A 14007-nucleotide genomic window follows, 5' to 3' on the forward strand; every position below is an offset into this window, starting at 1 on the left:
ATCTTCAGCAACGCATAAATTAACATACAGTCAGATTAAAGGATAGATCAGGTGGTTGTAACAGAAAACAGACTTTTCTGTTACTACAAAAGGCACCATAAGAATGGAATAACCTTAAGAAAATTATCCCAACTCAATGGGTAAAATGAGCCTCCGTTCTTTGTTGCTGCCACCCAGAAAAGTGGCCTGGCCCAAGTCCCGATTGCTCTGATGAAACAGGGCGTCAAAGGAGAATACATTCCATGAGTACCGCCCCAGTGCCAGTGATCCTACAGCTTCAACATTTCCATTTTGTTGAAGTCAGACAATGAACAATCATGGCAAATTAATATTTTGAACCTAATCAGACACCACAAAAGGGTATGGAGATATTCATGGAAAAACTTGTTGGAAAGAGTAACCCATTACCCCATCTTCAGTTAATCCTCCCACAGCCCTAGTGATGTCTGCGGTGGAGGGGTAGAAGCAGGGGCCACATTTGGCCCAATCCATCTTTAAAAAAAAAATACTGTATAAGCATGGGTCAGTCTTCAGGAATAAAAGCAAACCCTTCTCTCCCTTTTAAAGCAGAGAGATTTCGTAGGCTAAGAGAGTATTTCATCTGCTTAACTGCAGGGTGCAATAACATCACTTTGCCCAAATTATACATGAGGAGAAAGGTAATTGGCACCGAGCAGTATATGTTGTGACTGTTCTATCATTCTTCAAAACTGGCTACAAAAGGCTGAAATGCAAAAGAGAGTAAACAATGGCACAAAATCAACTGACAACCCCCACCTCAAAATCCTTCCCATCTGGCACTGGTTTGAGCCATCCAAGCAGCAGTTCAATTTAAATGATGTATCTGGGGAGGGAGATATGGCTGAATTCAGGAAGAAACTGACACAAGCTAATTGACCCTTAGTGAGAATAAAATAAATAAAGTTTTAACTTTAAGTGTTCACAAGTCTTCCCTCATTGAGGCATTTCACACAGTTTTACATTTTTTAACTCTGCTAATATAAAGGGTCTACACAAGGCTTCTCCTTTAACCAGAGATTTAGAAACAGCGAAATATGGAACTTCTATATAACAAAAAATGATTATAGGGTCATGGGAGCTGTTCCATATAATCTTCCACCTATATAATCTGGATTTTCTTTAAATGGAAACACATTAACAATGAATAGTTTAAAATTACAAGCGCAAGAATTTTTTGCCATCAACAAAAATAATCCAAGTTACAGATTATTATAATGATGGTACTATGAACAAAATTAAGGAGTTCTCTGACAGAATTCCAGGATATCCAAGAACAATTAATAGAGCAATTATGAGGCCCAGTATTAAAAATCATGTTTTTAACAATCAGAATAAAACCATACACAAAACACACATTATTCATGTGCAATTATAAACACACACAGCCATCCACCCCTCCTTTCACTACACCAGAGCCATTTGTACTCTCATTAGACTAGAAGATGCCAACTTTTCCATTATAAATCCAGCTGTAATAAAAATAAGCTCAGTGTCTGAAATTTGGCATTCAGTAGTCTCAACTCAGGAATTTTTTATTGCATTTTATCTGTAAAATTTAGAAATAGAGCAGTCTGCCTTAAGGGACCCGATCCTGCAAAACACTTACTCACAATTGTTATGTCCACAAGTAGTCCACTGAATTAAATGGAATTACACACAGGCATAAAGTCACTTGCAAAAGTATTTGCAGGATCAGGGCCTACATTACCAGAATGTAAAAAAATAAGGTACACTTTATTTATTTACTTCCAAAAATACATCAATAATCTCATTTACCCTTTAAGATCCTGATCCTGCAAAACACTTGCACTTGTGTTTAACCCTATGCGTGCAAGTAGCCCCCTTGAACTCAAAAGGAATACTCATGCCCATAAACTTAAGAACATGAATTAAGTGTTTGCATGATCTGGGTCTCAACTGTTAATTTCATGGGAAAGTTATCACTTTAAAAAAAACAATGAAGGTGACCATTCCGTTTTAATACATAGCACTTGCTCACTATCGACTTCGCATCCAAAATTTCCCAGTGATTTTATTTCTGTCAACAGTCCACAGAATTGGTGCCTATCAGCAGATGGTGAGAGCATGCAAACACAACAGACCGTAACAGCTCTTTGGATTATCCTGTCAATAATCCACAGATTAAAGAAAGCCATAAGTAGACATTGATATTGGTTCCACACCAGACAGCACAATCTATCGTGTCAATAATCTGCAGATTAAAAGGTCACCCAGGCACTGGGCCTTAATTTCTCAATGAGAATTATTATTTTTTTAAATATTTGTTTAAAAGAAGGGAGGAAGGACACAAACAACATTACATTAACGCAGAGCTACTGAATCAGGAATAAATACATACATTGATGCCAGAAATTCCACGCAGAACCCACCCTATTATTGCAGAGGTTTCACAGCAGAGGGTGTGTGCAACATATGTTCTACCACGATGCCTAGGCATAATATTGTGTGACCTGGGAGCTAAGGATGGAGTGCCAGTCCTACATTTAAACATCCTTGGTTTTAGCAGCATTAAGATATATCCTAAATATTACTGCATGGAATAGATAGTATTCTTATACCTCAATATTTGTTAATATGAATATGCTGAATATCAGTGAAAATGCTGTATGTGGGAGGTATACATCTTTGCCTACAGAATACATACTAAATGTCAACTACTTTATGTATATAACAGATTGATGCATACATATTCATAGCCACCTAGAAAACATATTCATAGCCACCTAGAAAAGGACTTTACTTTATCTGAGGCAGGTGAAATTTATCAAAATGGCTTTAGAATGATTTATCACCATCAAGAAGAGGAAGTATGGATCTTACTAAAACTGACACTCCTGAAGCCAGCCATATAGCTTTCCTACAACTGCAATGCAGCTTTTACTACCCATCCATCGGATAATCCACACTCCAAACCACTCGTTCTCTCTGTATGGCCAAAAGCAGAAAATAAAACAATCCGGGCTTGGGCTGCTTATCCAGGATTTTCACAATAAGATTATTGATGCATAAGAAGATTTGACAATGAGAAACAGGAGGGAAGGGCGGGGAGGGAGTCAAAAAGGTAAAGCGTTCACTAACCTTTTACTTGAGTTTCATATTCTGCTATGATCTCTTTGTCTTTCTTGAACTTAGTTTGAGATGACATCTTTTGAAAGATCTAAAAGATCCCAGGATCCTTTCTCTCTCTCTTTTTTTTTTTAAGTCCCCCCGTCTGCTCCGCTCAATTTGATCACAGAGAGTCAGTTTCGCAGCTTTTCAAGCGTGTGTGCTTCACTTTGCTGCAAAGATAAAAATCCCTCCTTCTCTCCCTTTGCAAAAAGAATTCCCTTCATTTGCAACAACCCAGGGGCTGCAGCACCAGAAAGGAACCTTGGGAGCTTGCCCTTGTGGAAACAATACTAAAAGGTGGGAGTGGGGGTGGGGGAATCTGAGCTGCACCCAAATCTTCAGAGCGATTTAAAAATATATATATTAATCACAGTTTAGCAGCAGCCTAGCACAACAACACACACACGCAAGGACTCCTCCTTCGCAGCATGTAGTCAAACCCAAAGCAAGCAAGGAAAGCCCTGGCTTTAATCCAAGAAGGTCAGGTTGCAAAAGGGGCTCTCATTTCGCTTCCTCATACCCCCACCCCTCAGCACGTCTGACGAGCCGAGAGGATTAAAACCCAGAGATAGAAGTTTGCCCGCGGGAAATGCATTTGCTCACTCCCCTGGAGCTTGTGCACAGCCCTGCTTTTTACTGCAGGCTTGAATTGAGCTCTCCTCACGTCACGCAGGCTGGCTCCTCCCCCCAGCTTTTATAACAACTGACACATTGTAGCCTACAGGAGCGCATAACTCACTGCAAGAGGCGGCGATGAGCTCTGCAAAAAAGGTGTAAAGCAGAACTTCGCTCTGTTGAATGGAGCCACTCTGCAGCGGGAGAGGCACGCATTTGCCTTGGACAACAGCGCTGGGAAAAGTCTCCTCTGCTCGTTTAATTAAATGCTATTGGTAAAGAGAATTGAAGGGCTGAGCAGAAGAGATCGGACAGATAACACTGATGAAGTGAGCTGTAGCTCACGAAAGCTCATGCTCAAATAAATTGGTTAGTCTCCAAGGTGCCACAAGTACTCCTTTTCTTTTTGCGAATACAGACTAACACGGCTGTTCCTCTGAAACCTGACATAGATTTTTGTTTGCCTTGACTGTAGTATTGACGCCAGTATTTTTATCTCCATATTAGCCTCGTAAAAGGATTTTGTTGTCGCAAAAATCAATTGCAGTGCCTTGAGATCCACTGATGAAGAGGGGCTTTGCGTGTGCAGCCATTTGTTAAAACTTCATTCAATCCTCTGGGAGTGAGGAATAGGGTACCCCTTTTAGAGCTGGGTAAAGTGAGGTATAAAAAACCCCGATAATGCCCCTATGCACAGGCAGAACCTTACATCCTCGAAATCAATAGGGCTTCCAGCGTCGGTGTAGTTTGACTTCTGTTGGGGCATCTCCATCCAAGCCAACGGGGCTACAGATGGGGACCAAATTCCATGCCTGCCTGCAGCAACACCCTGCATACCCCCTAAACAAGACCTATGGCTTCAAGGGGGTGCAAGAGTTTGCCTAGACTGAGAAGACTGCAGGATCAGGGCCACAGTAATTAGCTAAAGGTCAAACAGTGAGCAAGTGGCGGACTTAAGACTAAGACATAGGAGTCCTAGCTCACTCTTATGACTAACCAAAAGGAACACTTCAGTCCTCCTACACATTTCCCTCCCAACCCCAAATGCAAAAATAGCAACCTCCTAACAAGCAGGTAGAGTATATACTGTCATAGCCTATATAGAACACAGATGGCAACATTACTGATCTATACAATATCACTCTATGCATTTCTAATGTGTCCCTCCCTATAGGATCTGTTTATATACACAAATAGTCATATTTATAATTCCATCACCCCACCCCCTGTCTTGTGCACACAGATATTATATTAAATGTTTAAAACCAAAGAGAGCAAGAAAATAACACTGCCTCATAAAAGCCCATCCAAGCAAGGAAATTCACTGCTAGATGTAAAAGAGCCCAACATCAAAGGCTTAAAGAGCTCTACAAAAACAATGGTAAATGGCATTGTCTTGTTCCTAATAATTCTGTTGATTGCTCTTCCCCTAGTGGGCTTCTCTGATACATGGAACATTTGAATTAGGGATGTAAATACCGTTTTAAAAGTTAACTGTTTAAACTATTAAAAATATTTTGTTTAAATGGTTAACTGATTAGGCAGCTAGGGCCCATCCAGCCGGCTCAGCTGGGACTGGGGCTGGGCCTGCTTCAGCCAGGCGGCGCAGCTGGACCCGCTCCGGCCGGGTGGCGTGGGGCCACTGGGGCCAGCCAACCCGAGGTGAACAGTTACAGCTGGTTAACTGGTAAGACTACTGCTTACCGGTTAACTGGTTAACATTTTACATTCCTAATTTTAATGTGGTGTTTGATAACTTAATAATTGGCTCTTACCAAGCATTTTGCCTACTCAAAGTACTTTGCAAATATTAATTAATTAATGCTTACAATACCCTATGACATTGGTGAGCATTACTGTCCCCATATTACAAATGAAAAACTTCAGCATTGCCAATCCCAAGCATTCAAAATTTTTAGACTGGCTTCAATATCTTTAAATATTAAATTCAATAGTTTTTAAAATAATAAGCTTTGGGTCTGTTTGATGTGGGGTTCCTGGGGCAGCCCTCAATGAAAATGCCACAGTCAGGACAGGCTGCAAAAGGGAGAGCAGATACTCCCAAAACTGGTAGTTAACACTGAAGTTAAACTCACCAACCAGTTACAAATTGTGCTTCTGATCCCCCACACTGGTTATAGAGAAGCTGAAAAAAGAAATCACACAGTTCCCTTTCTTGCGTTCCAGTTCTCTGACTCCCAATCAGCACCTAGGTCCAGTACAGTGAGAAGTTATTTAAAAACTCTGCTCACATATACAAAATGTTCTCCTGACCCCAAAAGGTCAGCTACATTACCAGGTCAATATTAGTTTGGATCTTACCCAAAATACCACACTGCCAGCCAATGCTATAATGTCTAAAACTAAAGGTTTATTATAAGGAAAAAGAAAGAACAAGAAGAGAGTTGTTAAATGATAAAGCATTGAGATACATACAGAGACTTCAAAGCCCATATATCAGGTTCTTAACAGTATTGGAGAGTTTGCTGGCTTGGAAGTCCCTCTGGAACACATCCACAGCTTGGATGGGTCATTCTTTCCTTTGTTCCGAGCTTCGTTTGTAGAAAAGTTACTCCAGAGGTAAGAAGCAGGAATGAAGACAAAATGGAGATGACGCTGCTGCCTTTTATATTCTTTTGACATGGAGCTTGTACTTCCTTTGTCCCAAACTCAAGCTGCACAGCACACGGAATGGAAAAGCCTTAGGGTATGTCCACACTGGTGGAGTTACAGCGCTGCTCAGAAAGCGCAGAAGGGAAACCGCTGTTGTGTGTTCACACTGTCGGCTGCCTGCGCAATAGCGTGTTCACCCTTGTGGCACTTGCAGCGATATTCGGAGCGGTGCACTCTGGGCAGATATCCCACAGAGCATCTCTTCCTCTTCTGCTGCTAAGAGTTATGGGAAGATGGAGGGGGGTCATGGGGCATACTGGATCCTGTCCCAATGCCCCGTGATGGATTACTTCGCATCCCAGAAATCCCTGTGCTTCGGTCCGCATTTGGCACCATCTTTCAAAGGTTTGTGTACTGTGCACCTTGCCTCTTCGGGCTGCAGGAATGGATCCCGAACTGTTGACCAGTATGCTGCTCGCTCGGACCAACACATCATGAGTGACAGTGGAGTTATTCCTTAAACTAGAAAGGCAAGAGGTGTACAACATTGATCTCACCACGCGTACTAGTTACAACATGAGATTCCTTGTGGCATTCACAGAGGTGCTGACCAGAGTGGAACACTGCTTTTGGGCTCGGGAAACAAGCACTGAATGGTGGGATCACATTGTGATGCATGTCTGGGATGATGAGCAGTGGCTACAGAACTTTCGGATGAGGAAAGCCACATTCATGAAACCATACTCTGAAACCATTCATGGGACTATGTGATGAGCTCGCCCCAGTCCTACGGTGCAAGTACATGAGAATGAGAGCTGCCCTGCCGTTGGAAAAGCACATGGTGACTGCACTATGGAAGCTGGCTACTCCAGACTGCTACCGATAGGTAGCTAACCAGTTCGGTGTGGGAAAGTCTACCGTTGGACTCACGTTGACGGAAGTCTGCAGGGCCATTAATCGCATCCTGCTCCAAAAGACCATGACTCTGGGCAATGTGCATGACATTGTAGATGGCTTTGCACAAATGGGCTTCCCTAACTGCGAAGGGGTGATAGATGGCACGCATATTCCAATTCTGGCACCAAATAACCTAGCCACCGAATACGTTAATTGCAAGGGTTCATTTCTCAATGGTTCTCCAGGCACTTGTGGATCACTGTGGGCATTTCACAGACATTAACACAGGTTAGTCTGCTTTACAGGGCTCTTTTTGCTTTCAGTTAATAGAATAAAGATTGCTTTCAAACCAACACAATTCTTTTATTAAAAAACAACAACCGGAGGAGAGAGTCAAACAAAAAAACCCATCAGCAGTGCAGGGGATGGGGGAAGGGAAGGTCCCAGGAGGAGGTGGGGTCCCAAGATGGCTAAAGATTTGTGTATGTCCAGGGATCATATCCAACCTTCTCCTTTGGAATACAATGCAGCGGGTACTGTACTTCAGCAGGGCCAAACTGCAAAGGGAAGGGTGTTGAGTGCAGTGGGTACTGGAAGTCTGTAGTGCTGCACTGTGATGGGGGAGGAGTGGAATGTCACGGGTATAGGCTGGAGCCAGGAGGTTGATAAGAGTGTGTTGGTGGTGTGGAGGGTGTGGATGGGAAAGAGTTTTGTGACAGCGGCTGCAGGGGAGGGCAGGCACAGAGCTGCTCAGTTTGCAGAGCTAGTATCACCTGGAGCATGTCCGCTTGGCGCTCCATAACTGTTAAGAGCCACTCCATAGTTTCATTCTGGCATACCGCGTTCTCCTTTTGGTCCCTCTTCTCGTTGTCCCACCACTCTTTCAATTCCTGTTTCTCAGTGGCAGAGTGCATCATAACATCACGCAGAAAGTCCTCTTAGTTCTTCTTGGCCGCTTTCTAAATCTGTGCAGCCATTTAGCTGCCGATAACAAAGAGGGAGGCTGGGCTCCCAAGGTCATCTCTGTAAAGTTTAAATGCAACATTTTACAGAGGCAGTATTGTTCGCAACACACAGAACACTGATTCCGTGATTTAAAACACAGCCAGTACTCATACACTTGTCACTAACTTCGCTGACCCCAGGCAAGCACACATGAGCCACAAGACCCCCAAAATGGTGAGTAGCCACAGCAGCAGGGTAAATCACTCTTCCCAGACCCTGCTGTACACTGGGCACGTGGCTCTTGGGGAGAGCCAGCACTGGAGGGGGGGGGGGCTGATAATCATTCCTGTGTCCACATTTTCCACTGGATGTGATCAGTATGGAAGATATCTCACCGCTGAGGGTGAGCAGGGAATCAAGGGAGGGTCTTCTCCAAGACTGCAGCTTCCGCCCTGGCCCCTATGTGGCTCACCTGTGTGCAGCAATGGTGTCCCCTGCCGTGACGGCACAGTGGCTCAGGAAAGTTACCCTTAATGGGGCAAGAAACAAAGCAGCTCTGCCAAGGAACTTGTGGGAGCAGATTGTCCAGTATTGCCATGAGAGTTTCCTGGAGATCTCCGAGGGAGATTCCCATGAAGTGAGGGAATCAAACAACAGCCTGTTCCACTGCTCAGACTAGGCATGAGATGGCAGACAAGCCTGCTTTCTGCAACCCTCCTGCCCCCAACAACTCACTTCAGCGATTCCCAAAATCAAATCCACTTACCGGAGCCTCCTCTCCTGTTTGCGCTTCGCCAAGCTCTGACTACTGTGACTGGCTAGGCTCCTCCAGGGTAGGAAAGAGCTCCTGGCTGCCTGCATCTCTGACCTCCGAGTCATCCTCTGCCCTTGGGTCCCCCTCCCCCTCCATATCCTCATCCAAGATTTCCTCCTCCTGGCTCGGTCCACTCTTGAGTGGCATGCGAGGCACCAAATTATCCACAGCGGAGGTGGGGTCGCCGCCAAGTATCATGTCCAGCTCTTCGTGGGCGCAGCACCAGAGCAGCGGTTTGCCTCCCATCCCTTGTGGTGGGCATTCCACAGCTCCTTCCCTTTGACCCTGCACTGCAGTGTGTCCCGGTCATGGCCCCTTTCTGTCATGCACCGTGAAATCTGTCCATAGGTATCATAATTCCTACAGCTGGAGCGCAGCGGGGACTGGACAGCCTCCTCTCCCCAAATGCTGATGAGGTCCAGCAGCTCGGCATTGCTACAAGCAGGGGATCGCCTGGTGCGTGGAGCAGGCATGGCCACCTGGAAAGATGCACTGAGACCACTGCACGCATCACCGAGCAAACAGGAAGGGAACTTTCAAAATTCCAAAGTAATTTACAGGGCGGGGGTGACGGTTGGTCACCTGAGGGCAGGGCAGTAGAGTTCAAACCGATGACCAGAGAGGCAAGAACAGGCATTGTGGGACAGCTCCCGGAGGCCAATCGGTGCGCTGTAATCGACCAGGGTGTCTCCACTGGCACCGCAGCACTGTAGCCCCAGCGCAGAAAGATGTACACCTCTCATTGGGGTGGTTATTTTAAAGTGCTGTAACTGCGCAGTTTCTGCACATTAAGTGGCTTGGCAGCGTGTCCACCTCGGGAGTTACAGCACAGAAAGCTGCTTTACTGCGCAGAAACCTGCCAGTGTAGACAGGGCCTTAGAGTTCTGTTCATTGGCATGTCCCTACATGTCTTGCTGACTCAGCAGGTGTATCCCCTAGCTCCTTTCAATGGTTTCATTTTACAGCTGATGACCCTTGATGGGCCATCAAACAGGCTAGGCAGTCTGGGGGTGTCACCCAGAAACACAGCACAAGTTTGGAAATACAGAAATACCATACATATCTATAACTCACAATATAAAGGTGATACAGACACATAAACAAGATCATCATACTTGGCAAAGCATAACATTGTCAAAGATACCTTACATGGCATATCTGGTAAGATTCCTTGCAATTTTGTAATATTGGTATCAACAATATCATAAAGTGTCTCCCATATTCCATACAGCATCACAGTCTGTTTGTGTATCTTTGGGGTTTTAAACTGTTTGGTAATCATATTTTCAAGCCTTTCTCCACCACCATGCAGAGCAAAAAAAGCTGAGGTTTTCATATGATCACATGACTCCAGCAGTTGGCATTTTATGAAAAACTTTATAAATATTGTGAGACTCGTGATCAAATCATGAAATTATGCAACACAGGAACAGAAGCATCAATGTTACATGCTCAAGGCCACAGAAGTGTTCCTTGGCATTGTCTCTCCAGAACCCAAAATCCCACTCATGCCTTAAATAAACTACAATGGACCTGATTCACCTTCCCCTTACACCAGTGTAATTCCATTTACCTTTATCAAGTTACAGTTGTGCAAGGAGAAGGAGTACTTGTGGCACCTTAGAGACTAACCAATTTATTTGAGCATAAGCTTTCGTGAGCTACAGCTCACTTCATCGGATGCATACTGTGGAAAGTTTAGAAGATCTTATTATATACACACAAAGCATGAAAAAATACCTCTCCCACCCCACTCTCCTGCTGGTAATAGCTTATCTAAAGTGATCACTCTCCTTACAATGTGTATGATAATCAAGTTGGGCCATTTCCAGCACAAATCCAGGTTTTCTCACCACCACCTCCCACACACACACAAACTCACTCTCCTGCTGGTAATAGCTTATCTAAAGTGACCAGAATCAGGCCCAATGAATTCCTTGGGACACAACAATAAAAATGAATCAAGTTAGTAGAATAAAAAAAAAAATGTACAGGCAACATCCAGCACCAGCTCACTCATGTTCACACACCATTTGGCTCTAACTCCAACAACTTCCACCCAGCAATCTCTTCTGAACCGCACATCCCGAATGTTCCAGGTCTTACAGGCACAGAAATACAGCTCTGAAAAAATTATACCCTACATTTTGCAGCACTGTAATTAGAACTCAGGAGTTCCTGAGTTTCAGTTCAGCTCTGTCCCAAAGCTCACTGCCTTGCCTAGACCTTACCTTCCCTCTTTACATTGAAAATCATGACATAGCATCACTAATCTAAATTACAGATATGTCCCTTTACAATGCATTGTCACAATTTCTGTTAATTCATCAATAATAATTGTCCTTTGCCATATTGAATCGTATCATTTCATGCAATAAGTGTAATTTGGGAAAATAAAGTTTGGTAAATGTGTGATGTAAGAGGATATACTCTGGTCAAGACTGACCCTAAATGTAGGGTTTTACAAAACCTAAATGTCAATAAACCGTTTCCGTGCTTTTCTAAAAACATACCAATGAAAATAGTTGTTTGTTTGGCATTAAACATTCCCCTGCAGTGTTTGCAACTCAGACCTTGTGCTGGGAGTTATGTCCAGTAAGTGAAACTCACTATAAACCAAAGTAGAATTCACTAACCTATCATCCAAAGCAAATAAAATCCAGAAATAAGCAAAACCATTTTACAAATTTAGGCTCCAATCCCATAATGAGCTCTGCATAGGCAAAGCCCTGCTCCTGATTGGCTAATCAATCAGCTGGGCACTGTATGGGTTCAAGGGTCCATTACATGGAGTTCATTACAGGATCAGGGTATTAACTCGACAGGTGACTGGTAAGGAAATACACAGGAGAGAAACGGTGTTGGCATATTAAAGGACTGGTCCTCCTTCTATTGTTTATTTTTCCACTGATTCCAGTGGAAGATGATTCTGAATACATACTATACTTTAAAATATTTAATTCATATTTAATATACACAATGAAATAGACTTGTGTAAAAATGCTATTTTATATTGGAGTGAACAGTTCCTTTTCAGGCTTTTTTCTCCCGTTTTTGAGTCAAATAATATTGACAATTAGCATCCCTGGGTTGCAGAAAACAAACAAACAAAAAAAACACATTCACTAACTCCACATTTTTAAAGTCATATGTGCAAGTATTTGTGCTGGAGGAACTGTTTGTGATGGCTGCGACAAACAGAGCTCCCGTGGAGAGGTCTGATGAAATGAGATAGCACAGCATGGGGGTTTGGGAAGAGATGGTTTATATGCCCAATCCCAACTGAACTCAAATTTTGACTCTTCACAGTTGATCCCTTCATTAGATTCTCTGTAGAATACATTGAAGGAAATTGTAATCTACTCACAGATATTCTGCAAGCAGAAAAAGAGGCTAAACACTGAGTAAGTTACTCATTGCATGTTACTCACCCAGCCCTAGTGGACAACATTGGAGAGGTGAGTTTTGAGCAGTTGTAAGAGGAGCCAGAGCGGAGACTGATGGTGAAATGAGACGGGGCCTTGGGTGGAGGTGATTTTTTATGGAGAGTAGGGAATTAGGGCCTCAGACTGTAAGAGGTTAAGCACCCACAACTCCCTCTGACTTCAGCCTTGCAAGATTGGGTCGTTTGCAAGGCAGAGGGAAGGCAGTGAATAATTTCAGATAGCTGGTACAGCAGCAGCTAGGGAACTGTGGCCAACGAAGAAAAGGGAATGAGGGAACAGAGAAGTCAGAAGATAAAGTCAAGTTGGTAGAGGGTGAAGTGATCATGAGATAGAAGAGGGTGTCCATATGAATGGCCTTGAGGATGATGAGAGCACTTTTGTGGCAGATACAGGAGTGGATAGAGAGCCAGCTGTGGTCTCTGAGAATGGAGGTGCCGTGATGGTGAAGCTGTGCTGCTGTCCTGAGCAGTCAGGAGTTTGGCGAGACAGGTGGCTTTGAGAGGTCACCAAGCAGGGAATGGCAGCAATCAAGGAGCCAAGTGACAGCTGCATGAATGAGTGATTCAGTAGAGCTAACTCAAAGGAAGCCATGTTGTGACAGTGACAGCAGGCAGAGTTGCAGAGTGTAGCACACCAAGGTGCAAAGGAGAGCATAGGGTTGAGAGGCCTCCATGATTACAGACCGGAGAGGTGAAAGGGAGGTCTGAGATGAGAAGTGTTATAGGACAGCTAGACATACCTGAGGGGAAACAAAAAAAGTACTTGTGACATGCCAGTTCAGCTGGAGACAGGCACTTATGCACAGAGAGAGCTGGTAGGCCAGAGTCTGGGATGGGGAGGATTTTAAGGAGAGAGCTGGGTGCTGTGAAGTGATGCATTCAGTTGGGAGGAGGTAGATGTAGAAGGAAAGGGTCTGAGAATAGCTCTAGGTCTCTCCAGAGAGGAGCGATTGAGAGGCCCAGGTGCAACAGGCACCAGAGACACAGAAAGAACAGTTAACAGGTTATGGGCAAATCAGAGAAGAAGGGATCCAGAGACACCAACAAAGTGTTCAAGGTGACAGAAGATAAAAGTAGTGTCATGCACAGAACTGAGACCAATGAGGATATCCCGTGAACTACTAGCCATATATTTGGATGGGGGAGACAAAAGAATGTGCCTACTCTAAACCGTCTGTTGCTGACTGTAAATATTCTATGACATTCCAGGCAGGAAGCAGGTTGTTCTTGCTTCTCTCTGTTTTTCATGATTTGCATTATCATTTGCTAAAGATACTTAAACACAAAATTTACCTTGGCCTGAGCAACTCCAAGGCCTTCAGCAAACTGGAAAAGGCAACTGACTTCATTCAATAAATCAACTATCACTCAGCTCACATCATTTAGTAAGTCTCACAACGATGCACAAAGCAGCTAAGAATGAGTCAAGAATACTGTGGAAATGGAGACAGTTGGAGAGATTATTCTGTCTCCAGCAATTTGCTTAGAAATTGCAAGCTGAATATGGGGCAGTAGCTGCTGAGGGTGC

General features: G+C 43.9%; 1 protein-coding gene and 1 long non-coding RNA gene across 6 annotated transcripts in view; one reads left to right on the plus strand and one right to left on the minus strand.

The window, feature by feature from the left end:
- Positions 1-3789, minus strand: part of SRGAP3 (SLIT-ROBO Rho GTPase activating protein 3) — a 226838-nt gene extending 223049 nt beyond the window's left edge. For 4 of the 5 annotated variants that reach the window (XM_048858312.2, XM_048858315.2, XM_048858313.2 and 1 more), the window contains exon 1: positions 3121-3789. In XM_048858312.2, coding sequence (XP_048714269.1) covers positions 3121-3187 — 67 coding nt within the window. In that variant the 5' untranslated portion in view covers positions 3188-3789. The remainder of the gene's footprint in view (positions 1-3120) is intronic. The other variant, XM_048858314.2, reaches the window with a different exon arrangement.
- A 4624-nt stretch (positions 3790-8413) lies between these two features.
- LOC142072860 (uncharacterized) overlaps positions 8414-14007 on the plus strand; it is a 28987-nt gene continuing 23393 nt past the window's right edge. Inside the window, exon 1 of the long non-coding RNA XR_012669465.1 lies at positions 8414-8454. This is a non-coding gene — a long non-coding RNA (uncharacterized LOC142072860). The remainder of the gene's footprint in view (positions 8455-14007) is intronic.

Source organism: Caretta caretta, chromosome 7 (genome assembly GCF_965140235.1).
Source record: "Caretta caretta isolate rCarCar2 chromosome 7, rCarCar1.hap1, whole genome shotgun sequence".
Taxonomy (NCBI): Eukaryota; Metazoa; Chordata; order Testudines; family Cheloniidae; genus Caretta; species Caretta caretta.